We start from the raw sequence: 26049 nt of genomic DNA, 5'->3' as shown, positions 1-26049 counted from the left end.
ATGGAGAACGACGATCAAGGTATTTATGTATCTTTTATTCGCAGCTTATTTATGTAATTGTAATTAATATTCAATTACAATCATCTGTTTAATTGTAATTGTCAATTTTTCAATCATCTGTTTTTTTATTGGAATTCTCATGAACACCAGTTATAACTCTGTATGGTGTGTTTTTTATACGTGCATGGTGTTTTTATGTATGTTATCGAAGTTGAAGCTGGTATGTGTTCTTTATTTTGGTTGATGATGAGTCATAGTGTTTTTTCCATTGGATGTTCCTACAGGGTTTTTATAAGTACATGGTGTTTTTTCATATAAATAGAGGCTGGTTTGTTATAACAGTTGTTTGTGGTGTTATTTTAAACATATTATGTTGTATTGTTTTTTTACTGTAGAATCATTCAGTTGATGATGAGTCATGGTGTTTTTATATAAGCAGAGGGTGTTTTTTTATACGTACATGGTGTTTTTTCGTATAAGTAGAGGGTGTTTTTTCGTATAAGTAGAGGGTGTTTTTTCATAACAATGTTTTTGTGGTGTTATTTCATACATATTATGTTGTATTGTTTTTTTACTGTAGAATTATTTTCGCAGGATTTCAAACCTACCAGCCGGTTGGGAAACTACAACTGTCTCCAAACTCCGATAAGAGGACTTATTTACCGAAGGTAGATGAATCGCTTAAGCCGAGGGATAAGATGACCTTTGACACAGTGAACAACGCATTCCTCTTTTATCAGAAGTATGCAATGGCTTCAGGCTTCACCGCCAGGAAGTCTTCTCAATACACACATCATGGTGTTATAAAATCTAAATGGTTTGTTGGCTCAAAGGAGGGGACTAAACCTTTTAAGGCGATCGATACATCTAAAAAGATTGACACCTCAAATAATGGGTCAAAGAGGAAATCTGTTCGACGTGTTCCTTCTATAAGGACTGGGTGCAAAGCACGTATGTTTATAAAGTTAATGCCTTCGAATCTATACAAGGTATCTTCTTTCAATGAGGCACATAATCATTTTTTTGTTGCTGAGGAAGATAGGCATCTACTCCCCTCTAACCGAGGTATGAACTATATGCAAGAGCAAGCCGTTAACGCGTTGAGTGCCTTGAACATTGGCCCTGTGAAAGCGTTTAATATCATGAGGACATTGTATGGTGGGTTTGACAAGGTTGGGGCAACCAACAACGATTTTAAAAATTTCAAGCGAGACCTGAACAGGTATATATCGGAGTTTGATGCTGATATGATGATTAAACGGCTTTTGAGGAAGAAAGAGTACATGCCTAACTTTTCAATGGAGTATATAACAGACGAGAATGGAGTTTTAAGGGGTTTGTTTTGGGCAGATGAAGATGCCAAAAGGATTTTTTCTGTGTTTGGTGATGTTGTTTCATTTGATGCCACATATCGTCGTAACAAGTAAGTTTGGTAATTATTGTATTTATTTTGGGTTTTACAACTTATTTTTCTTAAGTATGTGTAATTCATTTTTATGGTGTTTTTATTCCGTATTTGTTTTTTAGGTACAACATGATGTTTGTTCCATTTACCGGCATCGACAATCACAAGCGCAACGTTACTCTTGGTGCCGCTATAATAGGAAACGAAACTGCTGAAACTTACAGTTGGTTGCTAAATGTGTTTCGTCAAGCATTTGGCCGTGCCCCTCCGGTGATTGTCACCGACCAAGACCCAGCCATGAAGAAGGCTATCGAAGATACATGGCCCGAGAGTAGACATAGGCTATGCATGTGGCACATCATGGACAAGCTTTCTGCTAAGGTGTTTAGTTGTTCGTCCTTTTAACCTTTCTTACTACTTTTTAAATACTTTTTGGTGATTATGGTGTTATATGTTATTCAATGGTGTTTTAGGTTGGTGCTTCAATCTGCAATAATACAGATTTCAAAAAGAGGCTGTGTGCCATTGTGTGGACCGATTCAGTTATACCAGTTAAGTTTGAAAGTGAGTGGGCTACCATAATGAACGATTTTAACTTGGTTGATCATGAGTGGCTGCAGTCACTTTACCAAATCGGGGATACTTGGATACCAGCTTATTATCGTGAGGAGGTCATGTCCGGGCTTATGCGTACCTCTTCTCGTTCAGAGAGCGAGAACCATTTCTTTGGATAGTTCTGTAACCCGGGTTGCACACTTGTCGAATTTCTGGGGCATTTTGATTCTGCTATTGAAGCTCAGAGACACGAGCACAGGAAGAATGACCATGACACCAGAAATACAAACGCTGAAATATGGGCTGAAGACTTTGTTTTGGAGGATCAAGCGTCCAGGGTATACACACGCACTATATTTTTTGACCAGCAGTTGGAGATACAAAACGGTATACACAGATGTGCTATCGGAAAGTGGGAAAACATGGGTGACTTCGTTAACTTTTTTGTGAAAGACTGGGAACAACCATGCACTACTTTCTTCGAGGTATACACATGATGTTTTTTAGTGTTATTCTTGAAAATTGTATAGATATTGGTGATTTCCAGTTGCATATGGTGTTTTATAGTGTTATTTATGAAAACTTTATAATTTCTAATGGTGTTTTATAGGTTATGATGCGGGAGGACGACATGACTGTGTATTGTACATGCAAAGGATTTGAACAGTTTGGGTTGTTGTGCTCACACATCTTTTGTGTGCTAAGGATGCTTGACATTAGGGAGTTTCCACAACGCTATATATTACGACGTTGGACTCGGAAGGCTGTTCCAAATAGTGCCCCTGGTGCTATTCTAGGTATCAATGAGACTGAGGATCGTTATAATGAAGTTAACCGTGTTGTACGTGAGATCACATATTCTACAGAGTCGGTTATTAATCAGCTTGTCACCAACTTTGATGCGCTATGCTCGTTCAGGGACCATGTTGTTAATTATTTCAAAATTGCGGATGAGTCTGTCGTTAATGCTCCACCTAAGAGCCGTCGTGAAAGGTTTGCAGAAATTACTGGTAACACAAAACCATCAGGAGCAACCGTTCGTGTTCCGATTGGAACAAGATTCAAAGGTATGGGTAAGCCTAAACGGATGAAGTCCAAACGTGAAATTGCATTAAGTCAGTTGGGTAAAAAGAGCCGTCAATGTCAAAACTGTTTTATATACGGTCATAACAGACGTTCTTGCAAAAACCCTACCCGGACTAAAGAACAAGCTATGGCCAAGGATGACGGTGAAGAAGCTGATGAAGTTGACGAGGAGGAAGATGAATGGGAGGAAGTTGAAGAAGATATGGATGAACAAGATGAGGATGCATTAGACGAGGAGGATGGGGAAGAGGAGTAGTAAGTTATTTAGAGATGTCTAAAAATTTCGTTATTTTTAACGCACTTCCTTCTTGTTTCGTACATTGCTAGGTTTTTTATCGTTTTTCGGATTCGCATACACTCATGGATTTATTTTGTTTGCTTTTGTTCGAATTTTAATATTACCAGTGACAATGGTTTATATATTGTTTCTATTAAATATGTTTGTTTTTTGTTAACCAATGCTGTTATTTTTTGTTCAGTGTGTTTTATTATGTATGTTGCAATTTGAATAGTGTTATTTGTCCTCCCTCAGATATTTATTGTAAACCAGTGGTTTTATGTGTTTTTCATGGAGTTATTTTTTTGTTAATGGTGTTATTTGTTAATTCAAGTTGAGTAGTGTTATTTGTCCTATCTGAGATATTTCATTGATAACCAGTAGTGTTATTTGTAGTTCAGGGTGTTATTTATTGTTAATGGTGTTATTTCTCTGTATAGAAATTATTTTTTTAATTTGTCAAACTATGGTGTTATTAGTTGTTCAGGGTGTTATTATTGGTGTTCATATGTTTAGGTTGCTTATTTATGTATGTGTAGCGTTATTGTGTTATTTACTTGACTATAGTGTCTTAATTGTGCAGGTTGCAAAGGAGTTGGTATATTTTTTTACATAATTAGCATGATCATCATTTACTTTGTAAAAAACTATCTGGCCAATACGCGTTCTTTTTTGTGCCGGAAATCGCAATATTAATTCATTAAAACACCAGAATAAAAAGGTGTGTAAAACACAAACAACTTACGATTGTAATCATACTTTACATAGCCAAACTACACCATATTTACAACTTTTCCAAAACGCTAACACATCATATAATCTATATTTCCCAAAATGTTTGTCTTTTAACAAAAAGTTTAACTTGTTCTGCTATCCACTTACACTTCAGCTCCCAACCTTTCAGCAATCCGATTGATTGCATTGTCTTCCATTCTCAACCTATCATCCTCGTCCAAAAGTGCATATTCTTGTACTTCTTGTTCCACTTGTCCCCGTTCCGTGTTCACGTCGCTTAGGAGCATTTTTGAGAGGTACTTCTTACGCAGATCCTCGATTTCGCGTGCTTGATCAGGCAAAACCAATCCAGTAACGTCCCTCGCATTCGATAAACCACACATCCAATGTCCAACGTGTGTTCCTATTCAATACCAAACCATCAGAGTTGTTCATATTTCGTGTACATTTATTTTAATTATTTTTTAATAAATAGAAATATAAACGCGATTACCCTTGTAAGTTTCCATATGCCGCATAAGGAAAATACCACAGTCGATGCCATTGTAAAGTGTTTGCCATGGCAACTGTAGTCGAACTGGTTGTGTATTCCTTAGCTGTGCAGTGATTTTTGGATGCATCGGTCTTAGATACCGACAAAATGTACTTATCTGCAGTTATAAATTATTGATGTTAACAAATAATTTTTTTTTGTTACATCAGCTGTATAAATATAAACATTCAGAAACATACCATCTTCTCCACATTTCCTTGGTATCTTTCTAAGCCTGCAGCACCTTCTATGTTGTCAATAATAAAGACATCTCTTGTTCTCAAGTTGAAAAACAGCAGATAGTAATGTTGCCCGGTCAACATAGGTATAAACACCATCTCAAAGTTGCCTTTAAATACTTTTGGTTCTGTTGAATCAAGCACAGCATTCATGTTGTTCGTAAATTCTGCTAATCGTCCATCTTCAGAGAACGCGAAATCTTTTTCCAGCTGTGGTGTTTTTCAGGTAAACAAAAAAAGAAATTATGGTGTTAAGTTAAGAATTCACAATCACATAATTGTGTTATTTAAGTAATACACAAATAAACAATTGTGTTATTTACATAAACATGGTGTTAAGTTAATACATGGTGCTATTAACTATGATCACATGATACGGTCTGTGTTCACTTAATAATCTGCAGAAATTAAACTTACCAGCATTCCTGCGTTGAAGAATAATCTTGGGGCTGTCCCCATCCTCCTCTTATTTTCTTCATGGTTCAACAATGCGGCCCATGCACTGATGACATTCACGTGCACAGTTACACCAGGCATCATCGATTCAAAAGGCCCCCTCATAACTGACACGTTACCGTTGTCACTGAACAAAATATCCCTACAAACCGAAACACCATCGACACGAATGTATAATTCAATATATGTTCAAAACTTATAACGTATAATACACCATATAAATACGTTTTTTAAGGTCCAATTTGGATTCTTACCATACGTTTCCTACTGCAGAAAATATACATCGAGCAAGTGTTTCTTCAGCCTTATCACGAACGGTTCTCAACATAACAGGCCGCTCGACGTACGGTGACCGCAGTGCCGCCGGAAGCTTGATTGTTCGTTTCGGCCTTGGCGATCTCTGACGCTGAACAGGCTCCGTTACTTCTTTACGTTTTTCATCCGTTGATGCATCGGCCAGTCTTGTTAACAAGTTCACCGTTTCAATTCCTGAAACGTTGAACTTTGTCTCTGGTGTCTTTTCACTTTGAACCCTTTCAACAACTTTGTCCAGTTCTACGACAAACGAAGCCGTTATTGGTGAAAAGGGAAAAGTGTGTGGTGTTATATGATCTTTTTTTTCTCGTTCGTAGGAGTGTTATATCCGTCTAATGATACACTACCTTTTTGCGGATCAACTGGTTCAACTGCCTCAGCCACATCATCCTTTTTTTCCTCATCATCAATGACAAGCAACATTTTCATTAACTCCTTCCACTCCAATCCTTTCTGTTTCAGCAGATCACTATCCGGGATCATCAGACACGATACTGTTATGGTGTGATTTTTAGCTATTTTTAGGCATTTTTGGTTGTGTTCACATTGGTTCTCGCGGTTCTCGCGGTTCTCGCAATAAGAGGTGGTTCTCGCATGATCTTCTCCCTATATAAGGGAGGGGCTCATGCGAGAACCACCCTTATTGTGAGAACCGCGAGAACCAATGTGAACACAACCTAAAATAGCTAAAAAAACCTAAAAACCTAACCCCCCCCCTCCCAAGCTAAAATGCTAAAAACTAAACCCCCAAAAAACCTAAAAAAATCTAAAAAAATAAAAAAAATCTAATTTTTTTTAATATTTTTTTATGCTAAAATCGCTACTTTTAGTGGCAAAAATTTTTTTTTTTGGCTTCGAAAAGTAGCGATTTTTATATAAAAATATTAATTTTTTATGTGTGATTTTTAGCTATTTTTAGGCATTTTTTGTTGTGTTCACATTGGTTCTCGCGGTTCTCGCAATAAGAGGTGGTTCTCACATGATCTTCTCCCTATATATATATATATATATATATATATATATATATATATATATATATATATATATATATATATAAAGGGATTCATTCCCCACCCCGCTAGATCCATCCGCTTCAAGCCCCTTCTACGTGGCGGTGATGTGGCGGCCCACCCCTTGGAAATGAGGCTCTTCATACCCACTAATATTCGAGTTATTTAAAACAGCGTTATGCCTCACATCATAATAATTGAATCCCTAACCTTCCTGATTTGATTAATAAATGTCATACTTTTCCAAATAAACATTTTTCTAATTAGCATGATTTATAATATTAACACGTAAAATATTCATCTGTTAGGTTTTTGTTAAAAATTGCTATGTTTATTCTAATTATATAAACCATGCGAATAAACATTCATATATATAAAATACTGTCTGTTTCATGTTTCCACTTTTTGTTCACAAATCATCTATAATGCCTTGAAATGTACATATATAACTTACCTTTTTTTTTTATAATATAGTTGCTACATGAAAAAAAAAACTAGAAACTTGATAGTGTTTTTTGCTATTTATTTGGTCCCATTTATACAAGACACCTCCCATAATAAGCCAACAATTATTTCAGACATGGGAGATTAGACGAATAGGTAGATATCGCTAGTTCGATCCTTGAACTGAGCAGATTTTACATCACTGCATTGTCGTGCCTTCGTGCGAGTGTTCACGGGCTTCGGCCCTAGGTGAGGGTTTTCCCTGGTTCGGAGACGAGTGTATCCCGATGTGGTGAATTTCGCCAGTAGCCCATTTAAAGGTTCGTTGGCCATTAAAAAATTATAAAACAATCATATGAGATAACATTGATCTATCAATATATTTGATTTATTATTTTCATAATTTTTTATTAATTTGGGATAAGGTGATAAAACCATTGCAACAGGTTTCTATTAATTAGAGTCATACATCAATTGCAGTATCACACAAACTCATGCATGGGCAATTAATAGAGACTATACACTGCAACCTCATGATCACTGCAAGTATTGTGCATGGGCTATTTGTTTTCATATTGCTTTTAACCATCACCATTTACTATATAAGATAATGTTTCAATTGATGACAAGTATAAAAAAATATAATAATATAATTAATATTAAAATAATATAATAGGTAGATAGTCAAGGACAAGATTGCTTAAAATTTGATCATAAAGTTGAATGCCAAGTATATATATGATATAACTATTGTATCATGTTTCTTTTTATTTACACCGTATAAGAATACGGGGTGTGGGGAGCTTGTTTTGGAAGCATTGCTCGACACGTGGCAAGTGTGGGCTTCATCAGACCACTCAAAAAAAGTGGGGTGTGAAAGTGGCGTGGCCAGGCCGACGTGGGCTGACATGTGGATTTTTTATATAGTTGAAATTTATATAATAAAACACAAACTTATATTAATTTAAAAAAAAGATACATAACATCCTAAAAAAATTAAAAAAACCTACTTATTAAATCCTAAAATAAAAAAAGTAGTTACTAAATCCTAAAAAAGAAAAAAAAATTACAAAGTTCGGTAAATATTAAAGTGGGGAACCCACTTAAAATCCGAATTCCCATCGTGCCTCCACTCGATCTTCGCGATCTCCACTCGATCGTCGTGGGTCAAGTCACTCACAGGGACACGGTCGAAACAAACTTTAAACTGATCAAACTTCGGTTTGAGTTCACGCCACTCGTGTTGGCACGCGTTTAAATTGTGACGTGTGTTCCCAACGTCTTGCTGAAAACGCTCGTCCCCAATACGCAGTTTGACCGCGTTGTAGCATATGTTGTGCATCGACAATCAATATCACAGGTGCGATTTCCTCCTCTGTCCAATGCACCATGTTCGGTTTTTTGGTATGGGTTTGATTGAAGATTTGTTATTTGTGTTTGGTTTTGGTTGAAGAAGATAAATGTGGAAAAAATGAAGTTTGAGATGGGTATTTTTAGGTAAAAAATTGTAAATTTGTTTAAAAATTTGATTTTTTTACTTTAAAACCGCCATCCCCAACAGCTAGAGCAAACACCTAACCCAAACGATCATCTCCCACCAGCCAATCCAAGCCAGCCACCTCACCTTACCCCCCCCCCCAACGCCAGGCTTCAAAGCCACAACAGCGGGGTAACGCTGTGGCCAATGCTGACCCGATGTGGTTTAGCAAGCGTTGCCTGGCATCTCTGCACCAACTAACACCCCACACCCACTAGTCTAAATACTATAAGCTTTATCATTATGGACCTAAAACGAGTAGGTTTTTACTTAAATTGTAGCAAAATGAGAATCTTTTCAACTTATTAATAAAATTTAAAAAGTTAAGCCCTAGAAATAACAATATACAAACTTGTAACACATTATTTTTAAATCTACTAAAACAGTTATCCCTTTCTACATATTGTCTGTCGATTAAATAGAAAGATGTCATTATATGGCATTTGTATTATAGAGAAATGTTTATTTCAAAATTAGTAATATGTTAAAACCTTGAAAACTGATCTGACTCTTACACAAATTATTATATAATTTGACTAAAATTGATGTTGATTAAAAATTTACAATATGTTTACTATTTATTATTTTATAAAAATATGGTATTAATATTATATTAAATAAACATGTAATGTGCACATTTATATTTATACTAGTTGATGCCCCGCCCGCGTTGCGGGGCGATGGCCGAATAATTCTCAATCAATTAAAAAACACTATTATAGTTTTGTTAGGAAAGAAAAAATCTAAAACGATGACAAGACCGTAGTTCTGAGCTCAGGGCAAAACTGTAGTTTGTCAGGATTAATGAGCGAGTGTTAGGCAGCTCCTTCACATGGGAAAAAAATTAAAGCCAGTCAACCAATTAAAAAAAACACTCTTATAGTTTTGCTAAAAAAACTAAAACGATAGCAATATTGTAAGTTGAACTGAGGGTAAAGTTGTATTTGTTGAGTTGGGTAAAATCGTAATACTATAAAAGTTAAAGTGATGGCCAGACTATAAATTTGAACCAGAGACAAAATCGTAATATAACTTTGCACTTTGGACAAAATCGTAATTTTAAGCTTGGGACAAAACTATATTTTTAATTTGAACTGGGGCAAAATCGTAATTTTAAATTGGGGGGCAAAAGCATACTTTCATTTTGAACCGGGCAAAAACATAATTTTAAACTGAAGAGGAAATCATAATTTTTGAAACGGGGCGAAAACGCAAAATCGTTATTTTTAGTTTGGGGCAAAAGCAAAAATTTATTTTGAACTATGGCTAAAATTATAATTGTAATATGGGGATAAAAGCATAATTTTTAACCGATGGCAAAATCGTAATTTTGAGCGAGGGGCAAAAACATACTTTTATTTTGAAGTGGGGGCAAAAACGTAATTTTATTTAAAATTAAGGATGAAACTGTAATTTTAAAACGAATATAAAAGAATAAAACGGTTGGTCCAATAGGAAAGTGCCACGCACCTTCGTGACACTATTCCTCAAACTTCCTTTTGCATATGTTACAAATGCTTTATACATAGGTAAGTGTTAAAACAAAAGTTGTTCGTATTATTATAGTTAAAAGAAATTACATATGTTTTTTTGATTTTTTTTATACAGTCTAAATAGTGAAAATTGATAAATTTTTTTTTTTTTATGTTTTTAGGCTTTTTTTAGTTAGTTTTCGCATTAACTAGTGGTTTTCATTTGAATCTTCCCCTACTTAACTATGCATCCTACATGCTAGGGTCCATTCATGTGTGTGTATACATATAATATTTTCTAATTGAAACATATGTAATTTCTTTTTTTTTTTTGAAAAGTAAACTTCATTAAGAAACGCCAACCCAAGCCGGGCCGGCAAAAAACTACACAAAACTTACATATTTACAAAGGAACTCCATTCCCCCCAAGCTACTTCTTTATGTTTAGATCTATTTGCAAACCATAAAAAACCCAATGCCTTAACCTCGCTAATAATGCTATCAATCCTAACCGGAGTATTGGAGAATTTCGCCAAGTTCCTAGCACGCCAAAGACTCCAACAGACGATCATGATAATACCTTGAATAGCATCCTTCTTTTTATCCGAAACTCTGAGGTCCTTGTGAGTGACTAGAAGATCTTTAACCGAAAAAGCGAAGATATTAGGAATCTTGCACCAAGAACTAATACCGTTCCAAACAACCGAAGCAACATGGCACCCGATGAAAAGATGTTAGGTTGTTTCGTCCCCCGTCTGACATAAGGGGCACATCGAGTTACCAATATTCACGTTTCTTTTCTTGAATGCTTCAATTGACGGGATTTTATCCATCTCCATCCTCCAGGCGTGGATGTTAACCTTGGTGGGGACCCAGCTACACCAATCCATAACAAAACAGTCTTCCTGCGAATCGTCTAACTTCAGCAGCCTTTTTGCTGCCTTAACCGAGAAGAATCCATCCGGGTCCGACAGCCATTCCCATCGATCCATAACCGACGAGACCTGCACATCGTTAATCGCTGAACACAGCTAAAGCAGACTAGTCTGCTGCACAACGGTCGACGACACCGATTTCCAGCTCCACTTCGGAACTGATTAGCTACCATCACTCTTAATTCTGGCCGCTACCACACATTTTTTATCTGATTCTAGAGAGAAAAGTTAAGGGAATTTACTTTTTAAAGGTTCATTAAATAGCCAAGGATCTAGCCAAAACGCGATATGTTCACCATTGCCGACACTGCCTTTCAAATAATTCCTTAAAGGAACGCCTACGATCTTGGTATGCGTGAAAATCTTCGCTATATTGCACCTGTCACACCCCCAATGTGACAACCCCCACTAAACCAGGTATCCGTACGACTTAATTAATAATTAATTACTGCTTAATCACTGTGCTTATCTGAACTTGTGGATAAACTGCTACTTGAAATGCTGTTACATGTATTTACTGGCATCATACTTTATTTACCGTCACTACATTATTTACATGCTGAACTTTAGTGACAAACATGATGCACAAAAGCACAGTAGCACAATGAACGGATAACCTATTGAACGCGCTGTCATAACTAGCACCAGGCAGGCACTGCCTCTAAGGCTTGTATGAGCCCGAGATAGTAAACCACACTAATAGTGAGTGTGAAGATACAAGGGTTGTAGAACTGCGTCACTAGGAATAAGTTACAGTGATCGGATGTGCCTAAAACGTACTCTAAGCACAAAACTCAGCACTTTAATTAACAATTTAGCTTTTAGCTAACTAATAAAGTGCCAAAACATGAGAAAAATGTTACTAGACACTTTCCAAAGTGTCGGGAATAAGTTGTGTCACTAAAATTAATATTAACGACACTTTAAAGCTTTGTTAAGCGCTTTAACGGATTACTATCCAACCGAACAACCGGACTTTACCCGGGACATGAAAATATTGCCAATAACATTATTTATCTTTTTCTGAGCCAGTTTGGGTCCCTGAATACCCTAACACCCGCCATAAAGCACAACACACTACTAACCGGGTTAATCCCTAAACTAACTAGATTAACCTAACTATTATCTAACTAATTGGTTAGAAATGAACTAGCTACCCCCCCCCCCCCTCTTGGCCGATTTCGGTCACAATGTGACCCACACATGTACCATTTTGATTAAACAATTCTCATTGGTCCCATATCTAGTGGACATATAAACCTTTGGATCATAACCTAACTTTTGTCTATAAGAGCTAGAGTTTGCACATCATAATCTTTCACCACATTTCACACAACAACACTCACTCTCTCTCTCTCAAAGGCTTCGGCCGAACACCCCTACACAATCCATCATATTTTCGAGTTTAGTTCAAGCCATTCCAACATCATTCAAGTGTTAAGGATCATTCACAAGGAGGCTTGGTGCATTCGGAACTCAAAGGACCTCTTCTCGTTGCTTTTATCCTCTCATTTTGCGCCTAGATTCTTCCCTAGCCTCGAGCTAGTTGTAAGTTACAATAATCGCCTTCTCGAACTATTTTGAAGTGGTTAAAATGATTTGTAACGGTTAAAAGTCATGAACATACAAGTTGATGCATAAAAGTCTACCAAAAACACTAAAAGTGATGGTTAAAAGCTTATATGTTGTGTAAATCATGTAGTATTTGATTTATGTAGTTATTTGGACCCGATCTATGTTGTGGTAGCTCGGATCATCGTTTAACCCGGATTGGTCATGATCATGGATCATGACATAGAGTTGTTTTGGATGTAACAAGGGTTAAATGATGAAACTCTACCACACACGAATCATGAACTTATGTAAAAGCGTTTTTACTTGTGGAATAGTGTTTAAAACTAGTAGATCTACGGATCTACAAGCGGTATTTTCAAAGAACCAAGTATCAAAGAAATTATGTTTCCTAAAAACGGATCTTACACTAACAAGAATGATTTTTAGAACACACAAATGTATAAACACTTGTGTAGCACAAAGTTTCGACAAAATAACTATTTTTGTAAAAGATGACGAGAAGTTGTAAAGACGGAATTTCTCTAAAAACGAGGTTTTTACGAAATCGGATTGCTTTATATAAGGATCCACTAAAAGTAATGAGTTTCACTTCATAATTTTAGAAAACTACAAGTTCATGTGATTTTTGCGATTCATATGTTTATTGACTAGATTGATGCGTTGAATATTGTCTTGGTTAAATAAGAAAATGGTTGATTTGATTTATAAAAAGAAAATGATACGCTTGAAAGCGTGGCTGTAGGTCCCCTTGATGTATGGATCGTCACAGAATCGTCTATCTAACCTAGAGTGCGGAATCCTCTAGATCAGATTGTAGCAGAAAACGTGTAGAACAGCAAATCACTTTCAACCGGGTTTCTATTGATTATCAAACAAACGTATTACAATCAATCAAACCCTAACCCTAATTTTCGTCCAAGCCTAATTGCTCTCACGAAAATACTCTCTCACAAACTGTTTTGGCTGATTAACTGATTAACCTAAACCCTAAAGCCTAACCTTGTTTATATACCACAAGGTTTACAAGTTGGACTAGGGTTTCCTACATGGGCAAGGCCCAATTCGTTTCCCTACATCCAATTGGGTTTAGTTTAGCCCAAACACTATTATCTCACTATTACAAAGCTAAACCCGCTAACTGTTTATCATTAAACTAATTACAAGATATCCAAAGACCAAATCTAAGCTGTTGTCACAAATATGCACCAACAAACTCCCCCTTGACAATAGCTTCATAAAAACTTTGTCTTCAGTCAAAACTTTGTCTTTAGTCTTCTTGCAATCTTCAAGTAATCTTGCACTGTCTTTGGTCTTTGGATAGCTTCAGCTTCAATAGCTTCTGTCAGCAACAGACTCCCCCTAAGCTGATGCATCCAATCACCAAATCTTCAACACGTTAGCGTTTGAGTAAACTCCAGTTCAGCATTTGCACAGCAATCTTCAAACTCTTCAATCTTGTCTGCAATATAGAAAGGAGGTTCTACCATGCATCCAATCAAACTCTCATCTTCACACTTCACAGCAACTTCTCAGCAACAATACCGCTTCAATCTGTATACTATAAAACAAACATCTCGAGAAACCATAAGAATTTTTCAACAAAGTTAAATAAATTATTATTTTTCAAGAGGTAGTTAAACTGTATAACAGATTAAGAATTTTCAATTCATCACCAACACGCAAAACTTTTTGTTCAACACACAAGAACCTGCAGAAGTTAAAATTTGAACTCACTTTCTAACACTGTCTCCCCCTATCAGTAATAATTCCTCCAAGAATAACAGTTTTCCGTACGTTAAGAATTTTAAACAGAAAATGACACTATTTTTGGATTTTTATATTTTCTGAAAGCAAGTAAATAACAAAAACAATAAACACTCTATTTTTATGAGAATCACTGGTAAGAAGATCATATCAGCACAATCAAACTGTTTCACACAATTAGATAATTCTTTATTCAATTTTTTCGTGAAAAACAGTTCAAGACGATTACCAGTATGTTTGTCCACTTAAACAAAATGCATGAACATTTCAAGTACCATTACCATATGATACGTTAAGGTAATTTTATTTTATGAAATACGAGCGTGTCCCACTTCAGGATATACCCCCACGATCAAGGTATGCATAAAGATTCATCGTAGTAGGTGAGTATACTGAATTCATCCTTTAAGATATCCTGACTGTGTCCAGTTCTGCATATAATCTGTTTTATCATGTTTTGATTTCTTAACAATGAACACCCAAATAAATACTAATCAAATCCTGGAAATATAAACAACACACTCTATCATGCAAGTATCTTCCCTACCACATATTTCACAAGTCCAATCCAGAGTTCTGAAATCTTAACTGGGATTAGGTTGAGAAGAGAAAAGAATAGATCTTAGTAGAGATGGTATAATATACAAATCAAATGAGATTTTCTCAGTTTGATATAGGTTTATTGGGTTTCTTTTGGGCACTAGAGGGCCTCTTTCGGGTGTATTAGATCTATAGCGCGACAACGTACAGCTAGGTCAGCATGTATCTGGATGCAGCAGAAGCTGTCGTTGCCTAGCACCTCCAGGTCAGCATATATCTGGATGCAGCAGAGGAGGTACACGATTTTTTTCAGAGAAGATTTCAGAATCAGATCAAAATTGTGTGTATCGGGAATTATACAGACATTCAAATAGAAATGAGCTAATTCCAAGTGACTATCTTTCCTGGGGTCATGTACAATTTTAGTTCTAACAGACAGACAGACAAGATATCCCTAGTTGAAACAACAGTATAAAGACCCAAAACTTCAGATTTTGGCAATCTATCAACGCAAGAATTAAGGCCATTAAACCATACATCACTGATATGTTCCCCACTCATATTCAGTTCATTTATGTTTATATCACATTGGTAAGTTGATTATTTCATGCTTTTTGCCTACTGGTACATCATATGATGAAGCTGCTATCACACTTAAACAATTTAGGTTCAACTTCAGTGTGACAGTCTAACTTGCCGATGTACTATCATCTCTTCTTTTTCACACAGTGAAATCTCATTTTTGATTTTCTATATTTTTTTTTTATGTTTTTGATTTTTCAATTTTTTTTTATGTTTTTGATTTTTAAGAAAAGCAGTAAACTATTTACAAAAATTCTTATGAAAAACCGGTTATTCAGGATTCCTCATCCCGTTGAGTTCGACTAAGTGTTCAAAGCGAGCCCTGTCAAATGCTTTAGTATAAAGATCTGCCAGGTTATCCTCTGTGTCGACTCGATGTAATTCAATTAGTCGCTTTTCAGCACAATCCCGTATAAAATGATGACGTATGTCAATATGTTTTGTGCGACTGTGATTCACGGGATTATTAGTTATTGAAATAGTGGCATTATTGTCTATCATAATAGGAGTACGAGTGAAATCCAAACCGTAATCGCGCATTTGCTGTTGTATCCAGAGAACCTGAGAGCAGCAGCTTCCAGCAGCAATATATTCAGCTTCACACGTAGAGGTAGACACACAGGATTGCTTCTTGCATTGCCAAGACACGATCCTGCCTCCTAAGAACTGACAACCACCTGTTGTAGACTTTCTGTTCGACTTGCATCCTCCAAAGTCTGAGTCAGTGTAAGCAACAAATGTCAAATCACTATCAGCTGGATACCATAACCCAAGTTTAGGTTTCCCCTTCAAGTAACGAATAATTCGCTTCACTGCTTTCATGTGTGACTCTTTAGGATTCGCCTGATATCTGGCACACAAGCATACTGCAAACATGATGTCAGGTCTTGAAGCAGTCAAGTACATTAGAGAACCAATCATTGCCCTGTATTGAGTAGGATCAACATCTTCAGTACTTTCATGATCTGGGCCAAGATTGTGATTTTCACATATGGGTGTGTTGGAAGTAGTGCAATCATTCATTTTGAACCGACTCAAAATGTCATACATATACTTTGTTTGATGAATAAACATCCCATCCGCCTTCTGTTCAACTTGTAATCCCAGAAAGTAGGACAGCTCACCCATAGTACTCATTTCGAACTTGCTCTTCATCACCTGCTCGAACTCTTTACACATGCTTTCATCAGATGACCCAAAGATGATGTCATCCACGTACACCTGTACCAGCAGAAAATCTTCCTTCTTCCTCTTGATGAACAGTGTACTGTCAATCTGACCTCTTTCAAAACCATTCTTTATCAGATGTGTAGACAGTGTCTCGTACCACGCCCTGGGAGCTTGATGTAACCCATATAACGCCTTATCAAGTTTGTACACTCGATCTGGATAATCTGGATCAACGAACCCATCTGGTTGTGAGACATACACCACTTCTTGGACTTTCCCGTAAAGAAACGCACTCTTCACGTCTAGTTGGAAAACTTTGAAGCCCTTGAAAGAAGCAAAAGCTAGAAACAAACGAATTGCCTCCAACCTCGCCACTGGTGCAAACACCTCATTGTAATCTATCCCTTCTTGCTGATTGAAACCTTTGACCACCAATCGAGCCTTGTTTCGCGTGACTATACCTCTTTCATCCTTCTTGCACCTAAACACCCATTTAGTGCCAATCTCTCTTTCACCTTTAGGAAGATCAACCAACTCCCAAACCTTCAACTTAGCAAACTGGGCCAATTCCTCTTGCATAGCTTCAACCCATGAATTGTCTTTAAGAGCCATATGAATGTTCTTCGGCTCCTCTTGGGAAATAAAGCAACTGTACAAGCACTCGTTCACAATCCCAGTCTTCTCAATTGAAACAAATAACCCTGTATTCGTTGCTATGCTTCTTCTTGTTTGAACACCTGCAGCAGGATCTCCCAGTATCATGTCAACTGGATGATCTCTATTTGCTCGTGTAGTAGCAACAGCATCAACTTCCAAATTGTCACCAAGGTTTGAGCCAACCTCCCCCTGAATATGCTGATCCGCAAACGGATTAATGAAATCCTCCCCCTGATTGGGTTCGGGTTCATCGTCACTTGAATCAGTATCAGCAGCATCTTGAGAAGGTCCCGGAGCATCTGTTGTATCAACATTTGATCTAGGCATGAACTCGCCTTCATCATCACCAATCACTGTTTGAATCAGCTGAGACTCATCTGCATTGGAAACCTCAGGAATATTAAATGATTTAAAGACACTTTCATAATCATATAATATAGCTGGTCCACTCGTTGACTGTTGAGGTTTGTAAGAAGTGATTTCAACATTAAACACAACCTCAATTTTACCAGTTTTTAGATTAAAAACCCTTTTATTCGGTGCGCCAGGTACGTAACCTAGAAAGTAGCCCTCGTCAGCCACCTCACCGAATTTTTGTTTATCTTTATTACGCACAATGGTGCAGGGTAATCCAAATGGTTCAAAGCCTTCTAAGTTTGGTTTCTTGTTAAACATTAATTCATGACAAGTCTTGTTAAAACGTTTAACAGTCAACACTTTATTCAGGACATAGCAAGCTGTATTCACAGCTTCTCCCCAGAAAAGAACTGGTAGCTTAGAATCTGAAAGCATCGTCCTGGCGGCTTCAATCAACGTCCTGTTTTTCCTCTCAGCAACTCCATTCTGTTGAGGCGTATAAGGAGCAGAATATTGATGTTCAATTCCCTTGCGAAGACAATAGAGATCCAGAATACGATTCTTGAACTCCGTGCCATTATCACTCCTTATCCTCTTGATCTTTGCATCATGGACGTTTTCCAATTTTGTAAAAAGATCTATCAGCATCTCTGCCGTCTCATCTTTTGTACCTAAAAAGAAAACCCATGAATAACGTGAGTAATCATCAGTGACAACTAAACAATAGTACTTTCCACCTATGCTCCTCACGTTCACTGGACCGAACAAATCCATGTGAAGTAATTCGTAAGGGGCATCTATGGAATTTACTGTTTTTGATTTGTGAGGTTTCTTGTGTTGTTTTCCCTTTTGACATGGAAGACATTTGTCTTCCACTTGAAACCTCCGCAATGGAACCCCTCTCACTAGCTCATTTTTAACAAGATAGTTCATTTTGCGATAGTGAATATGGGCCATGCGTCTATGCCACAACATCGATTCAGCTTCAGATGCTTTTGATAGTAAACACGCCACCACTGCAGTTGGATCCTTTGCACCCATGTCCATGACATAAGTGTCATTTCTCCTTGGCGCTCGCATCACTATCCAATCGTCCGGTATCTTCAAACCTGGTTTCAACACTAAAGCTTCATTCTTGGTAAAATGGACCGAGTGACCCTTGTCGCAGACTTGTGACACGCTCATAAGATTGTGTTTAAGCTGCTCAACATAGTTCACTTTGTCCAGTGTGATCTTCCCATTGGTCACCTTTCCTCGACCTGTAATTCTACCACCTTTTGCACCCGCAAAATTCACTTGTCCTCCATCATATTCTTCAAATTCAGTCAACAACCTCGCATCCCCCGTCATGTGCCTGGAGCAGCCACTATCAACATACCACAAGTTGATAATCCTCCTTAGCAGCTCCTGCACACACCAACCAAGAAATTAGTTAGATTGGGGGACCCAAGCCTTAATGGTCTTGGGTCGTCCAAATTCACCAACCACCGGAACGTCCATCCAATATCCATTACTCCTAACTGGAGTCTTGGATCTTAGACCTGTTGGAAATTGATTTTGACTTCCACTAGGTCTTTGGTCCTGAGGGTTCCTATGTGTGTTTGGACTATTTGACCTTTGAAAATTTGGATTTTGATTCCAAGAAGCATTATAGTTATAATTTCTAAAGGCATTGTTATAAAAATTTCGACCACCATTATTTTGGTATCGATTTTGATATTGACCTTGACTTCTGAAATTATTTGTGTTTTGATTGTTCATTTTTGGTGAACTGCTTCTAGGTCTCTCAAATCTGCCTGGTGGAGATCTAGGCTGAAATCTAGATTGATTTCTTTGAAAACGAGGAACTTGTGAAGTTCCTTTTTCAGCCTTATCCTCACCAACAGCAACTGGCTCTGGTTGCTTAGGAGCAGATTTCTTTGGAGAGTTGGACTCTCTCTCCTGCTTATCACCATTCTTCTCTGGTGACTTCTCTCTCTTCCTCTCATTCACCTGTGCTTCATTCGTTTTGTTAGGACAGCAGCTAGCTACATGTCCTTTGGTGTGACATTTGAAGCATGACATCCTTTTCGAAGACTTCTTATCTGAAGCCTTTGAACTAGATTCAGGTTTTGATGATGATGCCACAGAAGGATTTGGTTTAGTTTGCTTAATTTCAGAATTTTCATTGTTTTTATTTTTTGCAAACTCTACGTTCGATTCATTTTCAATAACAGCTGTTTCGTTTTGCATGTCACTTCCTTGAACAAAACTAATCTTTTTAACAGAAGTTGAGTTTTTATTCCTAGGTTGTGAGGTTTTCGTTTTCAAAACAGGTTTGCTGTTATTATCCTTCTTGGCCTCATCTCTCTCAGACTCCTCTCCTCGACCTGCTGTGGAACTACTCGGTGCTGTTGACATGAATTTGGTTAGCTCATCTTCATCAGGTAGGAATGAATAATCATGACTAAGAGGAGGTGGGACTTCATTAAAGCCTTGGAATCCCACACTAGTCTTGTCATTACTCTTCTTTAACCCACCCATCATATGTTTCATAACAAAAGCAGAATCCCTGAATTGACCCAATTTCTTTTCAAGTTCAACAATTCTGAGTTGAGCATCTGACAACTCTTTGTTTTTATCAGAAATCTCTTTTGTTTTTTCAGCCATCATGTCATGAGCTAAGTCAATGACTTGAAGTTTTTCATTTAATTTGCAGGTTACGGCATCAAGTTCACTTTCATAACCTTTTATTTTCTTCAAGTATGACGTTTCGTTTCTTTTAGCAAAAAAGTTTGATTCTTTAATGTTAGACATTTCGCTTACCAAACTTTTGTTTTGTGCAGACAACCTGTCAACCTCACCCTGCAGTTCAAGACATTTTAAACATACAGAATTAGATTTTACCTCTCCTGTTTGTTTGTCAAGGTTGGCCATTAGAGCAGCAAGCTGAGCTTGCAATTCTTTATACTTGGCATCCTTTTCCTCAGCTTCTTTTTCATATTCAGACTTTTGTTTTTCGTCTTCAGCACCTGTTGTCTGATCAACCTTCTTCTCTTCAGCTCTATTCTCTACCTTCACCTCAGCATCCACCTTTACATCAGCATCCTCTTTCACTTCAGCATCATCTACTTTAGCTTCACCATCATCGATTGGAGCAATCTCTGCCATGAATGCTTGAGAGACATCCCCATCATTTTCTAAGTGAATGCTCCAATCATATGAACCCTCTCTTGCAGTAGAGATCAACGCCTTTGAGCTAGAGTTGCTTGATGCATTCCTGTTGTTTGAACTCTGGCTCGAATTATCTTGCTTTTGTTTCTGACATTCCCTAGCAAAGTGCCCATAACTTTGACAATTAAAGCACCTCACTTTGGTTTTGTCGAAACCAACACTCCTTCCAACAAATTTCCTCCCAGTTCTATTCATAAACCTCTTCACACGCCTAGAAATCATGGCCATTTGCCATTGCAAATCCATCTCTTCAAGATCATCAGGGTCAATCTGATCATAGTCTTCATCTAAAGTAGCAGGATCAGAAATCTTTCCCTGAATATAGTTTTCATAAGAGGCAACAAACGAAGCAAGTAGAGCCAGATGCTCTTCAGCAGACTTCACACTCATTGGCATTGACTTAGCATTAGTACTCTGCTTAGAAGCTGACGATTTCTTAACTCCTGATGATCCTCCTGAAGCAGCAACAAAACACACATCACCATCCTGATTCACCATAACCTGCTCATTCTCACATGATAAAAACGCAGTAGCAGAGTCGCTAGAAGCGTTGTGAGATGAAGAAGATGTAAGCCCATTGTACACTGCCGGATCTTGAACCTGATCATATCCAGTATCTTTCTTCTTCATGCTGAGCTCATAAGCTCTCAACTTTCCTACAACCTCTTCAAGCTCTTTATTTTCATAATCTGCTTCACCCTTGATCATTAAAGTGTAGATATCCCACTTAGTAGGCAAAGCATCTAGCAGCTTGTCATTTTTCTCTACATCAGAATAGCAATCGATCTCATAATTGTCCATTTCTGACATCAGATGGTAGTAACGTGTGATGACGTCTTCAAGTGACTCATGCTTCATGTACTTGAAAACAGCAAACTGCTTCTTCAGTAGATCAATCTTGTTCTTCTTGACATCAGCATTACCAGCGTATCTTTTCTCCAAAGCATCCCACATATCCTTTGAGTTAGTGTACTTTTTGAAGGTATGTTTGATGCTATCAGGCAACGACATTTTGATTGCAGCCAAGGCTCTCTTTTCAGCCTCATACATCTTTTTATCATTGTCTTGCATGTTCACATATTCTGTTCGACGTGGTCTGCCCTCAAAGTCGTGTGTTGGATTCACGTAACCATCTTCGATGCATATCCACATGCGCGTATCCTGATATTCAATGAAGGATTGAAAACGATCCTTCCATGTCAAATAGTTCTCCACCTTCATCATCTTAGGTGGTTTGTTGGTAGTGCCAACCTCGTGCTCCATTCTCAACAGCTCGTTCAAACTAGACATGTTCGACATTTTAACGTAACAGACTGAGAAAACCGTACGAAAGTTTCCGAAGGCAGTGGTTACTAAGTTACACCGTTAGAATCGTCTCGAAAAGACGAATCCAATGATATATAATGTCAAAGACCGAAATCGGGATTTTCCAGACTTTTTTTTTTTTTTTTGTCCTAAAAATCACACGAGTTCAATGGTGCAAACGGTTCTGTCTAACGAGTTACGGATCAATTTCTATTTGCAAAACACCGAAAATTTTCCGACGCTTGCCAACTTAAATTCCACCTCTTAATTTTGCTGATAATTTCGCTGGGAACACTGTTAATTTCGCTGGTTTTGACTTAAAATCGCTGATCAGGTTAAGTTTGCTGGTTATTTCGCTGAAAATGCTAAATTCGCTAGTCTACTTTCGCTGGTCAAATTCGCCAAATTCGCTGGTCAAATTCGCTATTACGACGACCAGTAAATTCGCCGAAACCGAAATAATTTCGCTGTGGAAAGTTATTCGGTTACCAAAGTCGCCTTTGGATTTAAGTTCGCAGGGTCAAACAACAATTTCGCTAAGCAGACTGTTAAATTTGCTGGTGAATCTGCTGGTCAGTGTAATTTCGCTGGTCCTGCTGCGAAATTGCTCAAATTCGATAGGTATCTATGGAAAGTTGATCTTTTTGAAATTTTGATGATTTTCTGGATTCTGCTAACACAAGTCTGCAAAATCAGAAAACCTAATCAGAACAATAATTTCGAAAATTGTGAAGAACAGATTAAAAACCACGAAGAACACGAAGAACAGTCTTCGAATCTTCAAGTCTTTCAACCAAAATTCTTCAACACAACCAACCAGAACTTTCTCCAACACCTGCAAAACAGCAAACAAGCAAACCAAAGGATCAAAATACCTAAAAATTTCGAAAATTTTATCAACCAAACACAAAAAATTTCGAAAATTTTTAAACCCTAATTTTCAGGTTTAACAAAAATTTCGAAATCACTTCCTGTTTCTGCAGCAAACAATTCTGAACCGAGCAATCAAGAGCCTAATGCTCTGATACCAATTGTAGGTCCCCTTGATGTATGGATCGTCACAGAATCGTCTATCTAACCTAGAGTGCGGAATCCTCTAGATCAGATTGTAGCAGAAAACGTGTAGAACAGCAAATCACTTTCAACCGGGTTTCTATTGATTATCAAACAAACGTATTACAATCAATCAAACCCTAACCCTAATTTTCGTCCAAGCCTAATTGCTCTCACGAAAATACTCTCTCACAAACTGTTTTGGCTGATTAACTGATTAACCTAAACCCTAAAGCGTAACCTTGTTTATATACCACAAGGTTTACAAGTTGGACTAGGGTTTCCTACATGGGCAAGGCCCAATTCGTTTCCCTACATCCAATTGGGTTTAGTTTAGCCCAAACACTATTATCTCACTATTACAAAGCTAAACCCGCTAACTGTTTATCATTAAACTAATTACAAGATATCCAAAGACCAAATCTAAGCTGTTGTCACAAATATGCACCAACAGTGGCCACCTCCAGTTACAGAGGAAACTCTGGCGAAATTTTTCCAAAAACCTAACACTTAGAAATATTTTCACTACAAGGGTTAGAAATACTTTTCGACATGTTTTCAAAATATAAGTTTCGCCACGACATTATTTACAAAATATCGGAGGTGGGATTTTCACAAATTAAACGTGATAAATATATATTTAGTAAATATATTTTTCACAACGTTACTTGTCATCATTTGTGAAGATACATAAATATTATTTTAGGGTAAAAATAATATTATCGAATGTTAACAAATCCAAAATAATACGAACGCCTCTACGATGAATATATAAGTTACACCGGTGATTATTATTATCACTCGATCATTAACACGTAACTTACGCATTTTAAGAAAATACTAATAAACGCGTATTTTTTTTTTGTCAAAGTATTATTTTGGGAAAATCATATGTGCTAAAATATAATATTTTTGAGAAAAATAATTATATTTTGGAATTAGAAATAAATATATATTAAGTGAGACTTAATAATATATTTCAAAGATATACGAACACATGTATTAAATCCCCCATCCTTGGGAAGGAGAAGAACTACCAAGTATTTACAAAATGTAAACATGAAATAGTTGTCTAACTATTTCCCAAAAACCTAAACCATAAAGCTAAGGCATGGCCGTCCGTCTAATAGAGTTAGTACGTGTAGGTCGTCGCACAGCTGCTTGATCAGGAGTATTACTTGGTAGAGACGCACCACTGTGAGTTCATGTCCCCCTTTTCTCTTAACTGTTTTCAGTTTTACAAACTGCGGGGGTGAAATACATGTTACTTTAATTACAAGTACTTTATACATGGTATGGTTAGCGTAAGGAGGTTTACTACTTAGATCATGTGAGTGGGTAGGGTAACATGAGGCCATTAGTCCTCATGGAAGGACTGAGGGACAGGAGCGGTAGATCTATCTGGGTGTAGCGAGCCCAGCCCCAGGCCAAACTAGAAACGGACCTTGGGGTGACTTTGTGCCCGGCGCATAAATCCGCTAGGTTTGAGTCTTCCTACTTGCACTTCACACATATCAATGGCCTTGCAAACCATTGGTGATCTCTTTTTCCTTATTTGCTACATACCAGGATTTTGATACATACAAAGGTTTATTTACTCACTTGCACATGAACTCGCTCAACATTATTGTTGATTTTTCAACTTACATGTATTTCAGGGAATTAAAGGATCTGGCGCGGTATGACACGTTTTCCCGCTGCACTAGTTACGAGGTCATCCGGGTTTAGGGAATGTGACTGTTTCCTGGACAAGTCACAGTCCTTAAACTGTGTTTATGTCATGTTGATGTTTGTGTTTGTTGAACAATGTTTATGTCGTTAGGATGTGTTTCCGTTAAGACAATGTTATGGTTGTATTTTGGCTTTTAAAACTTAATTAAATGGATGATCTTGCATGGTTTTATTTCATATAGCTTTGTTATGGTTAAGCTATGGTATTAAGAAGTCACACTAAATTAACCACGCTTCTGCAAAGCCAGGGTGTGACAGCTTGGTATCAGAGCTCTGATCATAGCGAACTAGGATTCCTTGTCGAGTCTAGACTATGATCACTAGGGCTCTCACGAAAACATTTTTACTGCATACCACTTAAGTCCAGATCCAAAACTTTTTTATAAACAAGTGTTGAGCACATTATATTTATTATTTATAGGCTCAGTCTGGGAGGCTGAGGCTCAGTCTGGGAGGCTGAGGCTCGGTCTTGGAGGCCGAGGCTCGGTCTAAGAGATCGAGGTAGATGGCTAGTGAGACTAGGAAGAGCAGTCTAAGAGGCTGGGAAAATTTGGCTTGTGTGACTAGGAGTATCAGTCTAGGAGACTGGGAGGCTAGTGGGACTAGGAGAATTATTTGATTGTTTAATTGGTGACTAAGGTGTTTATCTGATTGTATGACTGATTATTTGTGCATATTTGTGTTTATGTTACGGACACCATGGACACCTCTGGCACAGGTGATTCAGACACCATAGGACCTAGACCTATAGTATCAGATGACCTAGAGTCTTCAGAGCACGAGGTCCACACATCCGACGTTACTAGCACGGACGAGGACGACTTTCAGCCCTTTGCTTTACCTGATGGTGCTGATGAGCTCGCTGATGGCACTTTGGCCGGGGACCTACCGTTAGTGGAGATCCCTGCTCCCATACCCTTAGCTGTTTATCCCGCTTACGATTTGCTTCTCGACGCCGACGATGATGGCGACGTCGATCTGTATGATGATGAGCCCTTAGAGGATGAGGTTCAGGGCGAGGTCCTTCTTGCTGCTGGTGATCTTTTGATGATCGCAGATGCTCCCGCAGAGGAGTCACCTGCTCACTCTCCGGTCCCAGACTCT

At 37.6% G+C, this 26049-nt stretch overlaps 1 protein-coding gene across 1 annotated transcript; it reads left to right on the top strand.

The window, feature by feature from the left end:
* On the top strand, positions 1 to 3302 carry LOC110934121 (protein FAR1-RELATED SEQUENCE 5-like). Its single transcript, XM_022177311.1, has 6 exons — positions 1 to 19; positions 595 to 1423; positions 1528 to 1786; positions 1879 to 2095; positions 2201 to 2445; positions 2571 to 3302. The coding sequence occupies exons 1-6, from the start codon at positions 1 to 3 to the stop codon at positions 3300 to 3302; spliced, it is 2301 nt and encodes a 766-aa protein (XP_022033003.1).
* Positions 3303 to 26049: the final 22747 nt, after the last annotated feature.

This window comes from Helianthus annuus, chromosome 2 (assembly GCF_002127325.2).
Source record: "Helianthus annuus cultivar XRQ/B chromosome 2, HanXRQr2.0-SUNRISE, whole genome shotgun sequence".
Classification (NCBI taxonomy): domain Eukaryota; kingdom Viridiplantae; phylum Streptophyta; class Magnoliopsida; order Asterales; family Asteraceae; genus Helianthus; species Helianthus annuus.
Note: the sequence above shows the minus strand (reverse complement) of the source record. Positions and strands in the feature narration are given on the sequence as shown.

What these genes read in the sequence shown, in the direction of transcription:
- LOC110934121 (XM_022177311.1), top strand. An exon ending in TGGACAAGCTTTCTGCTAAG is followed by an intron (nt 1,787 to 1,878) that starts GTGTTTAGTTGT and finishes ATGGTGTTTTAG; the next exon opens with GTTGGTGCTTCAATCTGCAA. An exon ending in CATGCACTACTTTCTTCGAG is followed by an intron (nt 2,446 to 2,570) that starts GTATACACATGA and finishes GGTGTTTTATAG; the next exon opens with GTTATGATGCGGGAGGACGA.